Source organism: Pavona decussata, unplaced genomic scaffold (genome assembly GCF_977016875.1).
Source record: "Pavona decussata unplaced genomic scaffold, jaPavDecu1.1 SCAFFOLD_38, whole genome shotgun sequence".
NCBI classification, from domain to species: Eukaryota; Metazoa; Cnidaria; class Anthozoa; order Scleractinia; family Agariciidae; genus Pavona; species Pavona decussata.
The window spans coordinates 220804-244741 of NW_028145460.1; the positions used below are offsets into that span (position 1 = coordinate 220804).

The following is a 23938-nucleotide window of genomic DNA, read 5'->3' on the forward strand; positions in this document are numbered from 1 at the left end:
TGGAGTGGACATGAGTGGAGAGATACAACAAACAGGTTTTATCAATACAAAATTGCTGTAATTTTTTTAATCCTAGAACTTGATTTTACCTGTTACATCAAAGGAGAAAAAAATAGTATAGCCTGGAGCCCTTAATCAAATTCTTGGGAGCCCTGTTTACTTTGGCGTGGGACTGGAGCCCCTTTTCATAAAGGCTGGAGCCCTAAATCCCTTTGGACCCTGATTTAAGTGTGCGCTACATTGCAAGAGTTTCTTCTTTCCTGTGGGCAATCGATGCCACGTAGGTCATTGATGTGATGCCGGATACCTGTGAAAATTGTTGCTATCGGATTTCGACTTCCCGTTTAGTTCCAGCATTCCGAGAAGGTATACTTGATACCGTCTCGGCACGAAGGCACGTTGTCTTGTATCTACTACAATTTTGACCGCTAAACGTGCAATGGATAGAGGCATAAAGGATCTCAAGGAGCCGAAGCGTATGCCAACAGAGAAAGCTTGCTCACTTCTTCACAAGATTTCTATAGTTTTGTCTGTTGTTGCGATTCTGTTAACCATTGCGCTGTTCGTGAGACTCGAAACAGTGGTCCGTGAAACGAAAATGATGGATTCAAAGTTCTCGCAGGAAATTCAGCAAGTCAAAGATGCTCTCAAAGAAGAAGCTAAACCCCAGGCCAGTGCGAACGAGGACGTGGATGCTGCCATTGGTAGGTGACTTTGAAGGCTTGGTGCAGAAATTGTAGAACTGTAGAAGAATGTTTCAGAAATCCCGTGACTGAGTTGTTATTTATGCGTGAGAGGGTCGCAAGCTTTCTCTAGCTGAGGCAAAATACAAAACTTTTAATTAAGTGTTGACCAGTCGAATTTTCTCCATTAAACCACCACCCGTGCATCCCCGTACAAATGACAAGTAGTGTGCAATGATTCATTTTTGATTTGTGCTTTTGTCCAATTCATTATTCGGAATGTAGACAGTGGCGTAGTAACCTAAAGACATGTTTTTTCCGGTTTCCTGTTGTTAAATTAAATAGAGCCTGTCTTCCTGTATATGCTTGTGCCTGACCCTGTTATTATATTCTTCATCCTCTCAGTTTGGCAGCTGCCCTGTCTTTCTAGCCCCCTTTTGGTTATTTCGGCGGGGCAGCCTGTACTCGAATGGAGTACGAATTCATGTAGCTGTTGTTATTGTAGGACAAATCGAATACCTTCACGGGAAGACCTCCCAGTCGGTGACTGACTTGTCTTCAGGACTTAAATAAAAAAAGAGACGAATTAACGTATTCTATCTGGAATCTCTTGTATGAACTAAACTAATCCTGGATTAACGTGAACTTTAATTCTAGTTTAATGACTAATCATTTAAGGTTCTGCCAAAGATTTTTGTCCCTCAGGTTTGACTTAGACATGTCGCATGAGCTAACTAGAAATACGTGACTCGCAAAACCTCGCGAAGCTGGGGCTGGGTGGAAAGCCCTCTTTCGTGTTGTAGCATCAAATGAGGAGATTAAAAGGTTTCTGAACATAGCAACTATTTTGATGAGCATGGTCTTTTCGTAGTTCCACGGGCTAGTTTGCGGTTAAAAATCTATTTCTGACGCGATGAAATGCACAACGGGCGTGAAGCGCTGTCGTGTTCGATGAATTTATTTCCCACGGAAAATTATTTTACCGCGGCCACAAAACGTGTAATTTCTTCAATGCAATCTTTCACAAAAAAAGATTTCTGGAAGAAAGGGAAAAGATTCTGGAGAGATAGTTCTGCATCAGTGAATATTGATGAACATTGCGGTTGAAATTTGATCATGCACGCATATTTTTTCCGATGTATGCAAATTTTTTTCAGTCGACGCCAGACAGTCTGACGTCATTGCGGACACCTTCAACTAAATATACAAACATACATATATATAAATATATTTTTCGCTCGAATTCGCGCGGCTTAGCTCCACTAGGGCCGGCTCGGCCCGACAAATTTATTAACCTCGCTACGCTCGGGCCTTCGGCCCTCGCTTCGCGAGGAAAAATTAGCTTTCAAAAACCACTTTTAATGGGCGAGATGAAAACCTCGGTTCACTTTTAATCGGGGATTAGCGTTAATCGGCTTTCAAACAATCAGGCCCAGTATGATAATTACGCGTTTAAAGTGCTACTACGATCAAAACTTCATGTCACGTATGAAACAAAAATACGTTCTTTACAGCTTATCCGATGTGGCTGTACCTGTCTTGGTCACTGAAATGAAGTTTGGGCCCCGTAAATTGAAAATATTGAGCCTTGAAAACTGGTGTTTTCGAGTCCGCCATTATGAATTTATGTTCCAGTGAGCCCGCGGTATGAAAGTGATTGGAGTTGCGGTATTTTTATTCAAACCTATTGTGTTTTTGTCGTGACGTAATACTCTCAACTCGCTGATCGAGCGAGTACTGTAGTCCTCCTTCTGGCGACGAATTTCAGAGCTGTTTTGACCACAGAAAGCTCTCCTGGATCGTCTTCGCATGATATAGGCAAAGGAAATTAAGAAGTCCTGACTCTGTAGAGCTAGTTCCGTCTGAAGAAGAGGCAGCCGAATAAGTTCAGCAGCTAGCGCTTTTGCTACAAGAAAAGGAAGAGCAGACTTTGCTGAGTCGTTCATCCCTCGGGTAAGATATATTAGAGATAGAGATTGATATTTAGATGTGTTATTTGCTGTATTAACAAAACAGGCAAGCTTAAAAAGTGTAGTGCCTGAGAATCCTCAACAATTTCTCTTGACTACTAGCCAGTTCATTCCCCGGAGGGAGGCTACCGGAGACTCAGTTGAATTGAAATCGAAGTCAAGTTTAGGTTTTTAGCTTTGCTTTCGAAAGTTTGCCTTGGTGTTAAATTAGAGTGCACAGTTAAGTTTCGGTTCCGAGTAAGCTTACTGTTTTTGCACTTTTTTACCATGGAAAAAGAATATATATTGTAGTGAAAAGCTCTGTACAATGGCTTGAATTTAAGCTGATCGTTCCCTTGTAATTGATGCTAAGTTTCCTCTTGGTTCAATATTTTCTCAGGTGCAAATGTTCAAATTGCTCCCTTGAGCGACTTACCAAGCCTGGAGAGTGCTGGTGCTGCATGGACATCATTGTATCCAGATTTGAATAAGTACAGTAATCAATAAACAAATAAATTTGCAAGGCAACAACAATTTGCAATGATTTGTTTTCTTCCCTTGCACCATCATGAACAATGTAATAGTATTAACAGTCTTTTCTGTGTACATATATTTTTTTTAAGGTGGCTCACATCAGGTTAAACACCACTGCACTGGATGCTTTAACGCACTGAAGAAATGACTAGGTTTATAAATAAAAATTTATTAAGGCATGCTTTCTGGTAACAAGCATCCATCTAGGCAAATGAGGGGAGGAAAAGTAGGAATTTTGCAAATATACATTGAGAACAATATTCTTGGGAGTTAAAGTTTGTGATTCAGGTATTAATTGAAATTTTTTTGCTTATTCTAATGAAGGGTCAAATCAACCTCACAACAAACATCCTTTGTCCTACATGTCTAAGGGCAAACCCCCAAGCAAGTGTTGATGAGTCTGATACACTGTTGCTGTGGTAACAGTTCTCGTTACTTTCACTTTTGGTGCGGTGAGAGATGGGCAAATGCATGCTACCAAAATGAAGTAAAGTTGAGACTGTTCTGAGCCACCTTTGATTTTTTTCTCAAGGTTGTTCTTCTTGATCAGTGTTTATTCTTAGAAAATGTAGATTCAATTTCATTTGTACAACAACAAATTTATTGGTGAAACAAGATTCTGGCACTCTTTTTCAAATGAACATAAAAATAAAATTATTAATGTACTGCAGACAATGAACCATATTTACCTTATTCCAAAATGGCTACCATATTAATGTTGTTTATATTCAAATTTGTATTTATTTAAAACCACACCAAAAGAGAAAACATTTGAGTTCTGGTTGCTATACATGGCTCAGGAATGTCTGTGCTTCAGCTCCCTATTAGCAGGGAGCAGGGGGTGGGGAGGGGGGAGGTGGAGTGTCATGAAAGAATAAGCAGTGGAAACAGAGGGTCACATAAATTTATGCTCTTGCAATCATAATTTATAGTATGACAGGGAGAGCGAGTTATATACAAAAGACAAAATAAAATTTGTTAATTTAAGTCATTATTTAACAAAAGCAAGACAAGTATTAAGTATTAAAATATTAATGTAAAGGAAATGTGTAGCATAATGGAGTTATATGATGCCAATGGGCTCTATAGATGATTTGAATTATGTTGGGGCAAAATGGTTCCAGTAAGTAACTTACAGTTTGCCTCCATTCTTGTTTTCTTTTTCTGGTAATTGAGCTACATTGTATTACCTGTTCAGGGGGAGGGTCATGAAATTTCATTTGCATTGCTATGGAGGGTCACATCATTTTCATTGCTCAATTTAAAATCTCCACCTCACTCCCCCCCCCCCTCCCCACTAATTTCTGACCATTCCCTAAAACAGAAGCCTATGAAATGGAAAGAGTTACAATGAGGAGGCATGATGAATGAAAAGAAAACAGTTCTGTTATTGATTCTATTTGTCAACTGGTGGTTGATGACAAAAGATCAAGAAAAGCCCTTGAGAAAGGTCAATGCTCTTCAACTGCTAGTTTAAGGAGGAGCACTGGCCTTTTCTTGGTTGTCCACATTTTTCACGTGTTGTGCTCTGCAAGGCTTGTTTTGGCCTGTATTTAATAGTAAGAGCTGGGTTTTGACGTTGTTGCAACTCAGTGTCTGAAAAATAAATCAAAATTTAAAATTATACATTACCAATTGAATCTAATTGATAAGAAACAACTGAATGTGAGGTTTTCTTAAAACCTTTCTTAAACCAAAAATTCAAACTATTTCTTCAAGAAAACCACTTAAAAGAAAGAAGGAACCCTTTTGTAAACGCCAAAGACCACCTTATCGAAAGCTGAGTGAAAATGGATAATCAAAGTGGTTTTCTTCGCGTTTGTTTGCACAGTTTTTGCCACAAGCTTTTGCACAAGCAAAGTAAACACAAGCTTACTCTTATCGCACTGAGATGTTTTGGAAATGCTTCGGAGGGAAAAGCTAGTTCCGGGAGCTAGTTGCACTTACATTATTTACTCGTTCAATCAAAGTTTAGTACTTTAGAAACGCAATATAAAATGTGTATAAAAATTTGTGACTGCTATTTGTATGGGTGCTGAACAAGGTATCGAGGAATCACCAAAGATAAAAAACAATATTCACACATTTCGCCCACTTTACATAAGCTTACCTTTTGCCGCTCCTTCCCCTTCGGAGATTTTTTTCAGGTTCACGATCTCCTGATCGCTTACCCTTTTCAAAAGATCAGGTTTAATTTGTGTTCACTGACTTGGGTGGAATGCCCAAGTGTCCCTCGAACTAAACCGAGAAAATAGCAAAACGTGCAAGACAACAAACTGGACCCACACATCTCTCGTTCTGTCGGCCGGACTCGCATGCAGCGCAATTCCTGCCGCTCGATTAGAGCAGTTGTTATACCACTGAACAACACAGCGACTTCCCACCATTGAAAGAACGAAACATTTTTCGAAAACGTGTTCGAAACCGTATGAGAAAGTTAGCCTCGTAGGGCTTGCCTGGGCTTCGAGTTGAGAGTCTGACGTCACTTGTTTTTTCCCGGGTGACCCGGCCTCTGTTGTCATTGGACACCATCTGCCTTTGGTAACCAGGCCGCAGGAACATGGCGGTTCAATGGCGGATGAAAATTCGTGGAGTTTGAGCGCAAAAAAATCGCACTTTCCTTCATCTTATGAGGATATAACTTGGAGATCATGTACTTTAGGACATAAACTACCAATCAACCGCAAATAAAAGGTATTCGAAAATTTGATCGTAGTAGCACTTTAAACATATTGCATTTGATGACCTTTGGAAACAACACGGCCCGCCAACATAACCAAGGAGGACACGTTTTGGGGTCTCTTTGATTTCAATGTTGTAGGAAAGATGTTAAAAAGTTGATTTGCTGCTTTCTTTACATTCTAAGTTCGTATTCACGTTTTATTTTTCTTTCACTGTTCTTCATCAATCAGAAAAAGTTTATTCGCGTGGTATTTTTTTCTCGACCCTAAATATACCCTCCGTGCTAATGGTTTTGTCTTTGGGCTAATTGGGGGATACGATTACAGTCTCCGAGGGGTATAAAGTAGTGTTTTTTTTAACACAATGTTAAGTATTTTACCACAATGGAGGTATGTTAAGCTATAAGATCGTGTATCCTGTGGCTTGTATTTTGCTCCTTCAATAGATCAGTTCAATTAGGCCTCGTAATTAGGTCAATGCAAACAAAAACAACGGGAAGAAGATCAGATGTTGGCATAATGACCTGTTGTCAAAGTTTTGGAACTTGTTCAATATAATTATCATGAATATGTGCTTTATGCAAATCAGTTATGACTGTGTTTTACTCTCTCTACTTGTTCTTTGTACTTAAATGTATAGTAAAAGCAATTCGGTATAAGTGTCATCAAAATAACGTACGTTGTTGCATTTGGATTTCGTTGCTGCTGTTTCCTGTTTTTTCTCATTCGCAAAATTAAATTATTAGGAAATTTTCCTCTTGCAGGTTTAGTGGACAGAAATGAAATTGTCCGTCGCAGCTTAGAAGCGAACAGCAGCGACTTTGAAGGTTTGCATGACGTTCGCGATGGAATCAAGAAATACGTAAACTCGATAATGAGGAAGTCATTCTGCATTGCTCCAGGCAAAGTTTGTCTGCCAGGTCCTCCTGGCCCAAGGGGCGTCCAAGGACTTCGCGGTAAACGAGGGCCAAGAGGAACCAAGGGTAAAAAGGGAACGCAAGGTTTCATGGGTCCACCAGGTGAGCCCGGTAAACAAGGGATGACGGGAGATCCTGGAGTTCTAGGAGTCAAGGGAGAAAAAGGTATGACAGCCTTCGGGGACTCACGTTGCTAAAAACCATATTTCCTAACTCGGGAGATTGGTCTTAAAATGATAAAAATATAGAAAAAAGAATAATAATAATAAATAAAATATTTGCTGGCGAGCGGTAGCGAGGCAGCACTTATTCTTTGTTTGCAATAGCGGGAAAAACCCCAACATTTGTCGGACGTAAGATCGGAAGCATGCGCAGGTGGTTTGTTTTTTATTATCCGGGATATCCACAACTGGGATGACGTCACCATAAAAATTGCACGTTAGATCTACAGAGTTCCAGTAGATTTACATTGTTATTCGCCCGTTGAGGCGTTATATTTGCCAGTTGAGTCAAAATCTCTGCCCTTTGAGGTAAATAGTTCGGCCTTTGAGTCATATTGTTCTTTGTCCGTTGAGGCGAAAGATAAGCTTGCAGCCATAGAGTCAAAATGCAGATCACTAGTTAAAGCTAACCGTTCATCTGTTAAGTCAATTGGCTTTGTGTACTTTTTGGCGAAATCTGAGTCGTTCTCATCCGTTGAGATAATCGATTCGACCGTCGAGTCAAATTGTTTTTGAACAGTTGAGAGAAAAGAAAACTTCTCGAGCACAGTATCAGTAAAGTATTAAATTGTCGTTCGCTCGTTGACGCTGAACATCATCAAAATAGGTTTGCATTACTGACAGGGGGCTAGCGATTTCTGAAGAACGTAAACTTAATTGATGGAAAACGCCGAAGGGGTTTCATGCTGAATAAGGATGCACAAGAGTTATCTTTCATTTTTCGTGCTTATTACTCCATTTTATCTCATAAAATTGCCATTGTATTGTCAGTATATTCTTTCAGCTCTAATGCAGCACCTACTTTCACATTGAAACTCCTAGTTTACTCAGATCCTTGCTTATAAAATTTTAGAATGCTTCGAAGAGTAATATACTTTTGTCTCCGCTAAACCTAAAAAAGATACCAAATCTAGAAATGTTTGTGTAGCAAGCACAACAAATATAATTATCACGTCTTCCTGGAAAGAATCGTCATGACCTTGACCTTGATTTTGTTTTTCAAACTAAGACAGTCAGTTTTGTCTCCTGCGTATTTTTCCATTCGGGTTCACCCTCATTTCGTCATTTCAAATTGTTACTTATAAATCAGTTTTGATTCGTCGAAACTGTGGAAACATTGTTTAACATTTTTTTCGTAAGGTGATGCAGGACTTCCTGGACATCCGGGACCTAAAGGAGAACCAGGAGAGTCCATATCTGCCCCAAGGGTGACCATATCTCCTGCTTCAGTGACAGTGACTAAGCATCAGACCGCCACGTTTTACTGCTCAGCTGTTGGTAACCCAAAGCCTTCAATATCATGGAGTAAGCTGAATGGTTCAGACCTGATGAAGGTGAACAGAAGTGGTCAACAGGATAAGCTAGAGATTAAGAACGCCGCTTACATTGACTCGGGGAAGTATGCTTGCACGGCAAGAAATGTCTTGGGACAACAACAGAGAACTGTTGAGCTGTTTGTTGAGGGTGAGATTTAGATTGTCTTTTGTTTCTTTTCTTCAATGTGTAGGAAAACGACTCCATGTATATAAAAACCAACTTGAAAAGCTTTAAAAGCTATTGAAAAATCTGAAACTCTTATTTTCGCGTTTAAAATACCCACTAGTTTGCTTGAGTCCCTATCATCGGGCGGGAAGGGAAAAGTAAAGGGAAAGGCTATGGCCTTCCTAGTCCGGATGCTGTACCACTGAGCTACAGGATACTTGTGGAAGCTGGGGCCATTAGGTTCGTTTCTTGTTGGGAGAACTGTACAGCCCCCGAAATGATCCCGACCTCGAAATGATCCCCAACCCTGAAATGATCCCCAAATTGACCCCGAAATGATCCCGACCCCAAAATGATCCCCACTTTTCTTCTTGTCGACCCCGAAATGATCCCCAAGGAATTATGGAATGGTGATTAAACATGGGACTGTGGATTGCTCAATAATTAGGGAAAGGAAAGACATTTTGGCGTATGTAGTAAATAGATTTACGGCGCCGATATTAACAACTAAAAGAGAATAAAGTAAACTAAGAATAATTAATGTCTTTATGAAAGGTGGGTGGACTGCAACTGACATAATGCAACCACATAACAAGAACGACTTTAATTCTTAATAGGTATGCCTAACTTACTTAAGTTATGCATACCTATTAAGAATTAAAGTCGTTCCTGCCATGTGCTTGCATTATGTCAGTTGCAGTCCACCTTTCATAAAAACATTAATTAGCTTCAGTTACAAATGTTTCTACAAATTGCATTTATTGCAAAATGTTCCCTATTCTTAGTTTACTTTATTCGCTTTTAGTTGTTAATATCGGCGCCGTAAATCTATTTACTACATACGCCAAAATGTCTTTACTTCCCCTAATTATTGAGCAATCCACAGTCCCATGTTTAATCACCATTCCATAATTCCTTGGGGATCATTTCGGGGTCGACAAGAAGAAAAGTGGGGATAATTTCGAGGTCGGGATCATTTCGGGGGCTGTACAAAACTGACAAAACTCAGATATTCTTTTCCCAGTATGCCTGTGACACTGACTGAAAAATTACATCTATCAGATATATTTACTGTTTTGCCAAATTATATTCGGCTGGTGCTTATTTCAAAAAATGTAGTTTTAATTATTGAAAAGTGAATTTATATAACACGTAAATTGATTAATTTAGCTATTAGGTACCTTTGTAAGATGTATCATGAGTATTATTTCTTAACAATTGTCTACTGTCATTACAGAAATAGAGCATTGTTAAGAAACAAGCCGAGGGTTTCGTCAATCTGACCCCTGGGGTCTAGCTTGAAAGTGTTTTTAAGTGAAGTTTCTTTCATTATTTTTTGAAGGCATGGATTGCTTTCAGTTATATTAATGTTAAATCACATGCGTCAGCTTCCTTATTCAGTATATACACGGGTCAGTTTTTATTGGCGCTGAAACTGAAGAAATAAGACGACGATGTACGATCATTTTCTAAGATGGGCTGTTTAAACTTGATGTTAAATGTTTAATTTATCGGCTATCATTCTTCTACTTAGTTCCTCCAGTGTTTACCAAGATCCCCCACAGAGCGATAACAGTACCAAAACGTTTTACTGCAAGTATTGTTTGCGAAGCTTTTGGCTCTCCGCCACCAATTATTCAGTGGTCTAGAGCTTTCTCAGTTCCGTTACCACAAGGGCGATCCGTGGTTGTAAATGGTACGCTTAAAATTTCACGATTCAGTCCTCAAGACAGCGGTAGCTATCAGTGTAAAGCAACTAACAAGCTGGGATCAGTTACCACGATAACCACGTTGAATTTTAGAGAAGGTGAGAGGAACGACCTGAATAAACTGTTCGAAAGTGACAGCAATTGATCATTCACTTATTCATTCTTTCTTCCGCAGTTCAAATATTTGAATTTTTATATATTCACTTTCATCTCATCACCTGTACGGGTATAATACGAATTCACAAATTCATCAGCTCCCAGTTGGCTTGATAGCTCAATCGGTAGCGCACTACACTGGCATCGCAGAGGTCATGGGCTGGAATCCCGTTCCAGCCTGAATTTGTTTCAGGCTTTCTTTCAGTCCGAACTGCTTAAGTTGCGTATAAACTGCGATGATCATTCACTTATCCAGCAATTAGTCAGTTAGATTATTTATAACCATTATATTTGTAACGTTAGTGACAATCAGATCTCAGACTTAAAATCATCAATATGATCCGCAATTCACGTCATTCTGAAAGTTGATCTAGCCTCTATCGAGTTTATAAAAAACTTCCGTCGTCAGATTCTTTATTGCTATCCTAACTGTTTGAATGTTATGATAATTAACCCTTGCCCTACTTCAGACCAAAATATGTAATTCTCATTCCCAGTTTCAGAACTTAACTTAAGATATACACATCAAATTATTAGGCAAAGCAAAACCTAATTCTTTTTAGGCCAAAACCAAAATAATTAGCTTTTAAATAATGTCTTGTATATTCAGTTTGCGTTCTTCTCCAAAGGGGATTAGTTAAAGTGCATATTAAGTGAAAAAAATAATTTATGGCTATTTGAAAGGCCTTTCAACGAGAACTTTTATTCTTTTTAGACTGTTTACAGTCCCCTGTTTATTTTCCCCTGGGATTTTCTAGACCCGAACGCTTCGATCGAACTCCCCCCATCTTGGTTTGTAAACCTGAGAAGAGCGCCTAAACTACCGAGGGGTCCCTAGTCAGGGTACGTTGAATAGGCACTTTCCCCAGGTTGCGCTCTCTTTTACAAACCAAGATGGCGGGAGTTCGGTCAAAACGAACGAGTCTTGAAAATTGAAAGGGTCTTGACCGTGCACAATCCTTTGATGTAATGTCCACACTACATATATCGGTTATTCACCGACCGAGAGGTCCGTATAGGGAAAAACTGTGCGCGTGGTCTGGAGTACGCGCCCGAGGACCGTAATCAAAATCGAGGGCACAGTTTCTCCCTAAACGGACCGACCTTGGCCGGTGAATAACATGTTTACTTTTTGTTTTCTGTTTGTTTAGTTTTAAAGATGATCGAGGCGAACATGATGATCAGTTTGCAAACAGTCTATACGCGCGCTACAAAAACTTGAATATCTCTGGAATGAGAAAGGATATTTCAGAAACGAAAACGCCATTATTCGTCACTTTGAAAAGCCTTTCAAAAAAGGATGATACTTCTTAGGCACTTTAAACCACAACGCTAATATATCTCTGAGAAAAACTTTATTCACATTAAATTTGCACATTAATTTTGTGGAAACAACCTTTTTGCTTGTAATGTTTATTAGTCCACGAGGTCAAAATATATATTCAGTTCTTCTTTTGACTTTAGCAAAGTGCAAACACGTTTGCTTAAAAAGGAATTGCTGTATTATATATCGAATGCGAGAAAGAGTGTTTCATCAGATTTCCAAACCTTTAAGTAATTAGTAAATCGATAGGAATCATCGCAAGATTAAGGCACTTTGTCGCTAAATCTACCTTATTACATGTCTACCAATCTTTGGTCCTCCCTTATTTGTCGTAAGGTATAGTTGTATGGGGTCAAGCCGCTAAAAAGCATCTTAAAAAAATCTTAATTTTGCAAAAACGTGTTCTTCGTTTGATCTATTTTACACCCTACAGAGCTCATGCCGTCCCGCTATTTGTTCAATCAAATATCATTTCTGTGAATATGCTTTACTTTACTTTAAAACAGTTTCCTCCATTATGGATGACGTATCTAATAACTTTCAGTCCACCTAACATATCCACTCTATTCACCTATTCAAATACTATAAACCATTATCACACCAGATTTTCATCCAAAAACAATTTCTATATCAAACGTTCTCGAATAAATCAATTAAAAAATTCTTTTTCCAGAATTGAAGCTAAAACACGAAGCGCTACTTAAGGTTCTGCGTGTCTCTTGGGGATACCTATGCTGACGTATTTATCCTGATCTCTAAACAGTTGCAATATTCATACCTTATAACCACAAACCGCTAGTGTATATCATATACCCATATATGTATTTATTTATTTAATAAAGTAGTCACTTCATTCTCTTAGTATATTCTACTCCCTTATTTATTTAATATAATATATTGTATATCTTCTTCTTGTCTTACTCTGCCTGCTTCGATAACCTTTCGCTACCCGTGGTCCAGTGTATTTATTAAAAGAAGTTGCATTTCTCTGCATTTATGCATTTAATGTTTTATAAATTTAATGTACACTTAATGATGAAATAATAACAAAGTTGAAAACAGCACTTCGAGCTGTTTGGAAATCGGAACAAACACTCGCTTCGAGTGTTTGTTATAGCTTCTAAACTCATTAATTATTCTTGTAGAAGTCAAAGCAAAACTGACGAAATGTTCAGATTCAGAAGGCATTTCCAAACCTCTGTTCTTTCTTTTCTCTTCATGAATTATTAATGAGGTAAAACAATGACAATATCATCAATATCAAAGGAAGATAAGCATAACTCAGTTTTCCGAAAACCCATTTCTTTTTTTATAATGCTTTAAAATTTTATTCAGTTTCTTTTAGAGTGCCGACTGTGAACAATGATTTTTCTCATTTCAAATTACTATGTAGCGTGAACAGCCGCAGCTACTAAGAGTGTTGATTTGTTTGATGTGCAGCTAGCAACAATAGTAGCGTAGGCAGCGTGGGTATTGTTTTACCTAAGTTACAAAGTATTCTAACGTGTTCAACTGTTATTATGTTTTAATTACTAGGATTTAAGGCTGTCTTTACAAACCTCGGTGCGAGTGGAAGACTGGGTTCAACATCACTCGGCAGTCACTACAGCGGCCAGGATCACGACGGTCAAGTTACTTTGGTCAGCGGTATACAACGCTGGACTGTTCCGTACACAGGTGACTACAAAATCGAAGCAGTAGGAGCTTCAGGGGGATACGATATCCACAGTAATAGCAGTAAGTATCGCGGAAGAGGTGCTAGAATGATAGGCACCTTTCGCTTATCAAAAGGCGAAACAATTCAGATTCTTGTTGGTCAACAAGGTGGAATTAACAGACACGGTGGAAGTTCTGGGGGCGGCGGAGGAACCTTTGTAGTGAGAGCAAGCAACACTCCAATGATAATAGCTGGAGGAGGAGGAGGCATCGAAAGGCCTAGGTCAAGGCATACAGAGTGCGATGCCTCCACCTCAACATCAGGGAGAGCTGGATACAGGTCATGGTCGGGTGGGAGCAGTGGACATGGTGCTAAAACCGCTGACAGTGGTAACTCAGGTGAGAGTGTTTTGTATTGCAGTCCACTTAATTTCTGTGTAGTCAGAGTTTGTATTTGATTGGCTTCCTATAATTAGTTTTCCAGACCATATCCAACAGTTCTTATGCTTGGAGATTTCCTTGTTTATTTTTGGGAAAACCTTGCTTACTTTGTGACTGGTAAGTTCAAATCGTTGATCTAAATTGTTTAGCTACAATTTATTTTACTCTGAGGGTGTAGTTAACCGCGGCAAGATGCATTTTTAGTTTAATCGAAGACCATCATATAACCTGGTCAATTTAAATAAGAGTCAAATGCAGACTTTATAATTGAAAACGTTTATTGTAATATGTGATTTTATACTCTGCGAAGGAAGCTTCTGTCTCAAACTAAACTCAGCCTTCTGATTGGCTAAATTACTGTCGAAACTCGAAAAAAAAAAAACTTTTTGCCCCGGTCATCATAAAGAGAGTAAAGGCCAATCCGCGCGTACCGATTAATGGGCCCGATCGGTAGGTTCAGTCAAATGGGCCAATTTATACGTTACAAATAATCGACAGAGTTCATTTTCAAATAGATAGGAGGATTGATTTCTAAAGGAACTGTGGTGGCTGCTACGTCGGTGGGGGAGCAGAAAGAAAATTTTTGGTTTTATCAACATAGTTTTAGGCCACCATAAAGAGATTCCAGTGTTGACGTTTCCAGCGTTAGGCTTTCGTCGGATTTACTCTGACGAACCGGTAACGCTCGAAACGCCAGCACTCAAATCCCTTTATGGTGGCCAAATCACCTTATTAACTCTGATAAAACTAAACATTCGTGAGTTCTATTTCTGTTTGTACAGCGTGGGGTAAAATCGGCTTGAATCAACAACATCTGTCGCTCTGCCACATATTTTTGATAAATGGGGCCAATTTTCGTCCGCTTATCAGTTTTATTTGTGAAATGCAGCCAATTAAAAGTTATCTGTCAATTATTTTTACTGCTATCGGAAGAGGAAACCGTTTAAGAAAAACCTCGGGCACCCAGAATACTCTGTAAAAAGCATTAACACACAACTTCTACCGCGGTAACACCACTCCCCCCCCCACCCTTAATGTAACCAAGCTATTGTTACTGTTAAAGAAAAAACAAGCTTCCGTGACGTTCACCCAGTTTTACAAACAGTTATCAACAATTGGATAAAATATACTTAATAGTAGAAAGACGTCTTGAATTTTAGTATTAGCGAAGGGTCCATACGATTTCAATTTTCCCATATAAGGACGGGATTACATACATCCAAGCCATTGCAAGCTTAAAGGGGAAGTATCACGAGAATTCCATGTAATTTCAAAACCAAAAATTGTTTGTCTGTCAACAGAGACAAAAATATATTGTCTAGTTTTGTTATTAATTACCCCCTAAGTGCAATAAAACTGTCGATAAGTGCCTCTGGCCAGAGACAGTATAGGTCGGAATGGATCTAAACTTGAAAAATGTTAGGATAATGTTTTTCAGTTTTCTCATTTTGTTTCCAAAATGCGCTAGAACAGATAACGAGTTGTTCCTTTCAAGAATTGAGGTAATTTCTTTTTTCTCGTTGTTGAAGAATTATTTTATAGCGGAGCTCTGCGCGCCGAAGGCGTGCGCGCGGAGCCCCATAGCTAAGAGATTTTGGTAAACCCATCAGTGTGAGAAACTTTGGTTTGGTTATGACGTCACTTCCGTCCGACCGACCGACCGTACGTACGCTACTCCATGTAAGGCAATGTGAAATGAGATATTCAAACTCTGTGCTGCTGCAAGGTTTTTTTCGGCGGGAAATTACATCGCCAACTGCGTTTAAGAAAAAAAAAAATAATAATTTGGGGTCTTTTTCCGCTGTTCCGTCTTTTAAGATTTGGGGTGATTTTCCACTATTCCGCCGTTCCACAGTTCCTGCTTTTAGGGTCGCCGATCTTCAAGTGAATCGTTTTACTCCGATCCAGCGCGACGCAACGTTAGATTTTTTCTCTTGAAGTGGAACGTTTCGCTTACTTAAGGTTGTAAAACGAACGAAAAAATCAGCAATGGAATAAAAGGACTGGTTATTCTCAGAAGAGGTAAGAAGATAAATATTCATTTTATTTTGTAGACAAAACTTTGCTGGTTTGCAATACAAGTCTTATTGATTTCTTGCAGTTTTGACACGCAGTTAATACTGCTAACTTCAGAGTATAGTTTTTCGGTTCATGTTCATTATTAACCTTGGCGTTTTATTTTCTAATCTGGTCCAATTTTGCCTTCCAACAGCGGGAAAAAGAGCAAGGTGACTAGCGGCGGAAAAGGAGTCTTTTAGAGGCGGCACATCATAAACAGCGGCTGAATCTTGAACAGAAATCATTTTACTCCAATCCGACGCAACAAAACGTTGGATTTTTCCTCTTGAAGTGAAACTTTTTACTTACTTAACGTTGTAAAACGAACGAGAAAATCAGCAATGGAATAAAAGGACTGGTTATCCTCCAAAGAGGCGAGTATAATATTATTTATGTGATTTTGTTGACAAAACTTTGCTGACTTTTGCAAGATATTGTTTTTCTTGCAGTGTTACATACACCCATACATACTTTATTGGCTCGTCTCCACGGGGCTTTTCAGTGTTCAGTGTTGACACTGCAACCTGTTTAACTTGTGCCACTGCTAACTTCAGAACAATGTCTTGAGCTCATTTTTTCAGTCCTTGTTCGTTATTTCCCTTGGAGAGTTATTTTCTAATCTCTTTCCTTTTTGCTTAATTTAAGAAAATTTGATTCTCAGGTAAAATAGTCAGTCAAACAAACGTCCACTAACACTGTATCATTAGCATAAACTACTGACAAGCTTTTAATACTCGCATATATTTATAATTTTTGCATTTATTTCTGACAATCTTCACAGAGAACAAACACAAGTACTTAAAAGGATAGGAATGTCTTTTCAAAGAACGTTAAAAGCGAATGTAAAATTAGTCAATAGTACGTGTGACCTCATTTTTATCAAAACATCAAACGTACGGAAAACTTAATATTTGTTCGCTTGTTTGTGCAAATTTTTGAAGATCTGTACAGCCCCCGGAATGATCCCTACCCCGAAATGATCCCCAACCCTAAAAGGATCCCCAAATTGACCCCAAAATGATCCGGACCCCAAAATGATCCCCACTTTTCTTCTTGTCGACCCCGAAATGATCCCCAAGGAATTATGGAATGGTGATTAAACATGGGACTGTGGATTGCTTTTTTGTTCTTGTTGAAATGCTGCAATCCTGTCATTTCTTTTTATTCTCACGAAGTTTCAAACAAAAGGAAACTAGTTGTCGGGTCACTGTCTCGTTCCAGTCTCGCTCTAGTCTCGAAACAAAACTAAACACTTCTCCCTGAGAAACAACACTAAACACTTGTCAGAAGAAATCGCTGAAGCATCGTAAAGACTCCCATGACAGTTACTCACTGTCTTAGCTTTTAATATCTACCGGATGCTAGCTTACCTACAAAACAATGGAGATACATGTCAGCTCGAACTTGTCTTTCAGTCACGAAGCGACAGAGCTGAAAACAACTGCAAAAGGCCAAAGCTCTCGAAAGCGAGAGAAAACAGTGATCAACTTTGTGAAGACGTAGATCTATTAGACTCCCAGCTCATAAACGTGATAAACGAACGTCCTGCAATCTCACTGTAGAAAAGCATGAAATCACGAGTTACGAAATCCACGGATCCCATGTCTTCATAGATAGCATTTATTTAGCGCTGTGTGATGTCTTGCAGTTGATCCGAGCCGGTAAACCTATACAAGTGCCACAGAGCTAACATACCCAATGGCATGTGAAAAACTTCTCCTAACGTTAACGGCTCAGAATGAAAAACCTCCATTCAGTATAATATTTGAGTTTTTGCCTTAATGATCAACATGAAAATCATTAAGCAGAGCTAAAGTACCCTTGAAGGCTTTATTAGAAATCTCTTTGCAAACTGCAGGTACTCGTACTAAACGTAATATTTTCAACGGTGCGTTCAACGACATTTGAGATGCCATTTTTACATTTATTTACAAATTGGAATATATTTTGTATTTCGGTAAAAAAAGACACAAACAAACAAACAACAACGTTTAGTCGATTTGTTGGATCACACCATGCTCTGTTTTTACAAAGTTTACTATTTCAGAACGTTGTTAGCCATATGTTTCACTCTCATTTCCCTTCTTTACATGATTTTCGGATTCCTTGTAATGTTACCAAGACAAGGCTTTGTTAGTTCGTATCTGTTTCTATAGTTTGCTGTCTTGTGATGAATTTTATTTGTAAGTTGTGCATACCTATTAAGAATTAAAGTCGTTCATGTTATGTGGTTGCATTATGTCAGTTGCAGTCCACCTGAATGCAAATGTACAAATGTTTCTACAAATTGCATCTATTGCAAAATTTTCCCTATTGTTAGTTTGCTTTATTCTCTTTTAGTTGTTAATATCGGCGCTGTAAATCTATTAACTACATACGCCAAAATGTCTTTACTTTCCCAAATTATTGAGCAATCTACAGTCCCATGTTTAATCACCATTCCATAATTCCTTGGGGATCATTTCGGAGTCGACAAGAAGAAAAGTGGGGATCATTTTGGGGTCGGGATCATTTCGGGGTCAATTTGGGGATCATTTCAGGGTTGGGGATCATTTCGGGAGCTGTACAGATCGTCGTTTAGTTTATTTCTGTTCTGATTGCTATGAATTATCACAGTTTTTTTTTTCATTTATTACTCCAGGAAACATGTATATTTGAAGTCTGTTTCATGGTTAGTGTAGCCTTTTTCTCTGAGGTTTACAAGACAGTAACAGTTCGCCTCGATCTAAATCCTTGATTAAAACTAAAAAGAATAATAACAACAGAAAAATACTTTGAACGTGAAGGAAACTATCAAAACTCGATAAATAGCCGATCTGGTCCTGAATACTTACCTACAATGTACATAATGTTTTGATATTTTTTTGAACCCCCACTCACATCCATGTAGCTTAGAATGTCAGTTCTGCTGAAATGGGTTTTTGGGTTCAAGAGGATACCTTACTACCTTAAGGTACCTTATTGTATAAGATATAGCATTTTTATTATCATGAGGCCGAGTAGAATTAAGGTTTAATTTTCAAGCGGCATGAGTATTTTGTAGAACGCCAAACGCTGAATCCATAGAGGTCCTTTTATGCAATGGCTGCCATAACAACAAATAATTTAAAGCTAACCGTCTGTATAATCAGTGCTTAGCACTAATCAGAAAAAAAAAGTGCTTAGACCTTGACAACTTTGTTCGTTGCTTAATGCTAAACTGTTATAGGTGGCGTAAAATGCGACATTTGGCGTTCAGCGTTCTGCAAAATACCCCTTCCAGTTAAGCCACAAACAATATTGTTTAGTGCTAAGCACTTTTCTAAACTATTTACGGTTAAGCGATTAACCAGTTGAATGCAAAGCCCGTCCACTTCTAGTGCTGCACTTTTTTTTGGCCGGCGATGGTTAAAGTTCACACGCGCTATCATCATTCTCACTCTCACTAAGCATCCCCTCAGTTTCACTGCACCATGTTTCACCCACAACTGACAGTGTTGTCTCCACATTTTTTATCACTATCATCAGATGTGGGTTTCTAAGCATGTAAAAGACACTGGCCTGGCACTTTCATTGTCACTAATGTCTGTTCCCTTTGCTTCATGTAGATGACTGGTTATTAGCACAATCTTTTCATTTTTCATTTTTTTTCTTGTATGGAAGGGACTGTTTTTTCAAGTGTGTCAAATTCAAAAACATAAAGAGATTTTAACCCTCCAGATAGTAGTAACTCTTCCCAATTGTTATCTTCGTTTTTGATTTCATCGCTTCTCGACGGTTGCTTGACTTCGCAAATCTTTGGAAAAGTGGAGATGTTTTGAATGATCTAGGTATATTTTAACTAGCTCCTCAGAAACAACAAAGGTAGAAGAAAAGTCTGCAATTTCTTTCCCGTGTTCAGCTTTCCTTCATCGAAGGAATAACGAATAAAGCCATCAACAGTATTCCATCTGTATTCCATCTATTACACTGTTCCATCTGAAGAAGTAGCCGGAGATTCAAAGACATTTTAATCTGCACCTTAACTTCTTTCTCTTTATCCGGGAAAGGGCATGGAATTCTGCCCATCATGAAGCCAGCCTACCATTTTCACATCTTCACATTTTCACATTTGTCTTTGACAAATTACATGTATAACTCTAGCCACAAATTTTAGCAAAATAATCATAGCCGGTTACTACATGTTTTTTTGAACTTTCAGATGCCTTCATGTAATCATGATTAGCTGGGTCCTGTCTGAAAAAAAAAACCGCTTCCTCCTCCCTCATTGTTACAAATGCCCTTATGTAATCTGACGACAGGTACATCGTCAATGTGTAACGCTATGTCATGAGCAACCCTCCATGCATTTTCTTCCATTCTCTATCTTCGTAATTTCATAGTGAGCTTAAGTCACAGTCATCTTCTAAATTTCTTTGTCTGATTTGTCATGAAATCTTTGAAAATATTCCATTTTATAGAATGGCCATCGATAATGGCATCTTGGCCGACTGCAGAATTAGTCCTTTCCAGCCAGCTCCCCCCTGGCCACTGCTTTCATGTGCTTGATGAATGCTGATGCAGTAATCATACTTACAAATTCTGGAAACTACGGCATCTTGGAACCTGACCTCATCAAGCAATAGCATTATCAAAAACATGAAAGGGAAAAATTTAAAAATCATCATGGACCCCCATCTGCATAAATTATGAACCGTCACTCAGGAGCGTTTTAAGATTTGCCACTGCCTGGGCACAAAAGCCATGCACAGAGGGTGTAACCTTTACTGGTAGGTTTAGATCTTGTGTTTTAGCTGTAACAAAAAACAAATTGATGTATTAGCTTTTTATTTACCATCACAGATCATGACAGATGTGATGAAAACACAGTATGGCTCCTAATGGAAGTTCTTGTTGAGGCAGTTCATAAACTTGCAAATTATGCATTCTTGTGTGAAAGTTTCTGTGCACTTTCCCCATCAAGGGATAGATCCAGTTATGTATCAAATTTCTTACCTTTTGATAAATTTTTATGATGGCAGGAACCAAATTGAATGGGGACTCGCTGAGCATATAAAATTTTTTCTTCAGCAGTAAAGATTTTGATTAGTTGGCCAGGCAGGGCTGTTGCTCTAGCATGGTGTGTAAAACAGAGATTGGCCACTGGGCCTACAATAGCTGCGTTTATAAGCAACAGTCAGCACTGTCACTCAGTCATTCTTATACAAATGTAACTATTCAATTGATAGAGAGGCTACAAAAATATGCTGAACAAGCCGGGCATTCCCTCTATACTTTAAGACAAAACCTCACCTTACCTTTATTTATACAGCTATTTCAATTAACGTTGTCGGTTAAAAGCATGAAGCTAAAGACAAGACCTAAAGTTTACGTGGGATTTTTATGAATAAATTCATGAAAATCAGTCATGCCTGGAGAAAACAATAGGTTGTAATTAGCAGTACAATGATCTGCACGTGCAGGGATGATTTTGATGAAATTATTCATAAAAAATAATCCCACAAAACATTGCGGTCGTGTCTTTTAGCTCTATTTTAATCCGACAACGTTAATTGAAATAGCTGTATACAGCTATTTGAATTAACGTTGTCGGTTCAAAGCATGAAGCTAAAAGACAAGACCGAAAGTTTACGTAGGATTTTTATGAATAAATTCATGAAAATCAGTCATGCCTGGAGAAAACAATAGGTTGTAATTAGCAGTACAGTGACCTGCACGTGCAGGGATGATTTTGATGAAATTATTCATAAAAAATAATCCCACAAAACATTGCGGTCTTGTCTTTTAGCTTGATTTTAATCCGACAACGTTAATTGAAATAGCTGTATATATTTTTTTCAAAAAGCCTGAATATCAGCTGTTTTGCATCTCTTACCAATCATCTAGAGAGGAGATGGCTGATATTCCGGCTATGTTTAAGGTGTCTGAACACAGTTTTCGCAGGTTTCAGTAAGTGATGCTATTAAGCGCGCGCTAGGGTTATGGTACGCAAATACGGCGGTCGATAAAGTGATCCCTCAATCTCACATGAAATGGATAATAAAGTTAAATTTTATTCTCAAATAACTAAGTTTCTCGTTTCTGAACTCTTTTTCTTTTCTTTCCCAGCAAAAAAGTCATTCACGAAGACCTTTTGCATGCTTTCCATCTTTGCCATGACACCCAATTAAAGCCACGCATGCGCCTTTGACCAAAAATTTGTGACTGGTTGTTTTTGTGGAAATGAACTGTTTTCTAAGGAACTGCTCATTAGAATTTCGTGACATTTGGCATGAAAATAGTTCCTTAAATACTTAACTCGCCTGCAAAGAGAAACCTAAATCTAACAGAGGGTATCCTCACAAAACATTAAAATGCAAAATCAATATTTAATATTTACAGGAGATCCCTCTGTTAAAATTACATGAAAGTAGTGCAAATGTATCAGTGATTTGTGTGACAAGTTGAACGCGTAGTCTTCCTTAGCGGACGAACAGACGATGAGAGAAGAAGATTAGCTCACATTCAAGATGGCGGTTCAACAAGTAAGTTTTTATTGAAAACGAGACTGTGACGTAGGCAAGCCACGAGGCTGTGACAGTGTCACGCAATAACAATATTGTAACATCCTCCCCATTTTTTTTTTTTAACAAAATTTTCCTAATAACCTAGAAATGGCGAGTAATAAGTGGTAGGAGAAAAAAAAAAAACAACAACTTTGTACTATAGTGTTCACAGTCAATTGGCAGCAACATGAAATGCGCTGTCAAAGTCTCAATGAGTCTTGCAAAGAGAACAGTTCAAATCCTGACATAGTCGCTTAGCTTCGCTGGTTCTCTTATGATGCGTCCGGAACGGGTGCGCCTAGGGGAGGTTGTAGCGCCTTTCTCTCCTGTAGGGTGTGTCCTTGGACTGGTCTGCACATGCTCCTGCTCTGGACTGGCCTGCACAGCAGGGGCTTGAGATTGCTGGTGGGCTGACTGGTCACTTCCAACGTTTGTGTCAGGTCTGGGTTGTTCAGAGATGTCCGGCTGGACAGAGGGTTCAGCAGTCTTGACCAGGTGCTGTCTGTTGCGTCTGTAGGTGGTTCCAGCTGACTGAATTTCATAAGATCTCTCGTCAAGCCTTTTGGTCACTTCAGCTTTGTCCCATGATTTCTGACCAAGCACAAATGGTTTCATGCGAACAGTGTCACCTGCCTTCAGTACAGGCAGGTCATGAGCAGAGCGGTTGTAGTATTTCGCCTGCCTCATTTGGTTTAGGCGTAGTTGCTCAGATTCATGAGAACTTACTGGATTCTTCGGCTCGAGCAAGGACTGTGTGGTTGGTAATAGGGTTCTGGTTCGTCTCCCCAGAAGTCTTTGGGCTGGGCTGCTGTCTACGCCTTGTGTGGGTACGTTCCTGATGTTAAGCAGGGCCAAGTACTGGTCTTCCCCTGACTTGGTAGTCTTGCGTAGCATCCGCTTGGCAACTTTCACCGCCGACTCCACTTTGCCATTGGCTTTGCTGTGATGGGGTGAGGTTGTCGTGTGCTCGATGCCCCAGCTCTTGGTGAACTTCTTGAATTCATTGGAATCAAACTGGGGGCCGTTATCGCTAACCAACTGTTTAGGAATACCATATCTGGCGAGGTGAGCTTTTAGTTTCTTAATGACAGTCAAAGACTTGGTGTCGTACAGGCGTTCTAACTCCCAGAAGTTGGACCTGTAGCAGACTGTGATGAGATAGTCTCTGTTCTTGTAGGTGAACAGATCAGCAGCGATCTTCTCCCATGCTCTCTCGGGAATGTCATGGCTCATAAGTGTCTCCTTACAGTGGGTCTGCTCAAATTCTCTGCATGTTCCACAGGTTTGGATCCACTCCTTCAGCTCTTTGTTCATGCCGGGCCAGAATACATGTTCGCGTGCCCTTCGTAAGCATGACTCAACACCTTGGTGACCGCTGTGTATGTCCTTCTTAATTTCTGATCTCATGCTCCTGGGGATCACCAGTCTTTCTCCATGGAAGACCAAGCCATCGGTGACCGCTAATTCATCACGAATGCTGAAGTAAGGTGTAACGAGGGGAGATAGTGCTAGTTTGTCGTCTGGCCAGCCTTCTTGGATAGTCCACTTCAGCTGTTGTAGAGCCGGATCATTGCTGGTGTGCTGGCGGATCTAGTCTCACGAA

The 23938-nt window shown here is 39.2% G+C and overlaps 2 protein-coding genes across 2 annotated transcripts in view; both read left to right on the forward strand.

The window, feature by feature from the left end:
• Nucleotides 1-23938, forward strand: part of LOC146483421 (uncharacterized) — a 203206-nt gene that overhangs the window by 44874 nt on the left and 134394 nt on the right. The window lies entirely within an intron of this gene.
• Nucleotides 54-23938, forward strand: part of LOC146483423 (uncharacterized) — a 46331-nt gene continuing 22446 nt past the window's right edge. Inside the window, exons 1-5 of the mRNA XM_085105661.1 lie at nt 54-704; nt 6612-6929; nt 8126-8449; nt 10002-10274; nt 13193-13711. Coding sequence (XP_084961787.1) covers nt 440-704; nt 6612-6929; nt 8126-8449; nt 10002-10274; nt 13193-13711 — 1699 coding nt within the window. The 5' untranslated portion in view covers nt 54-439. The remainder of the gene's footprint in view (nt 705-6611; nt 6930-8125; nt 8450-10001; nt 10275-13192; nt 13712-23938) is intronic.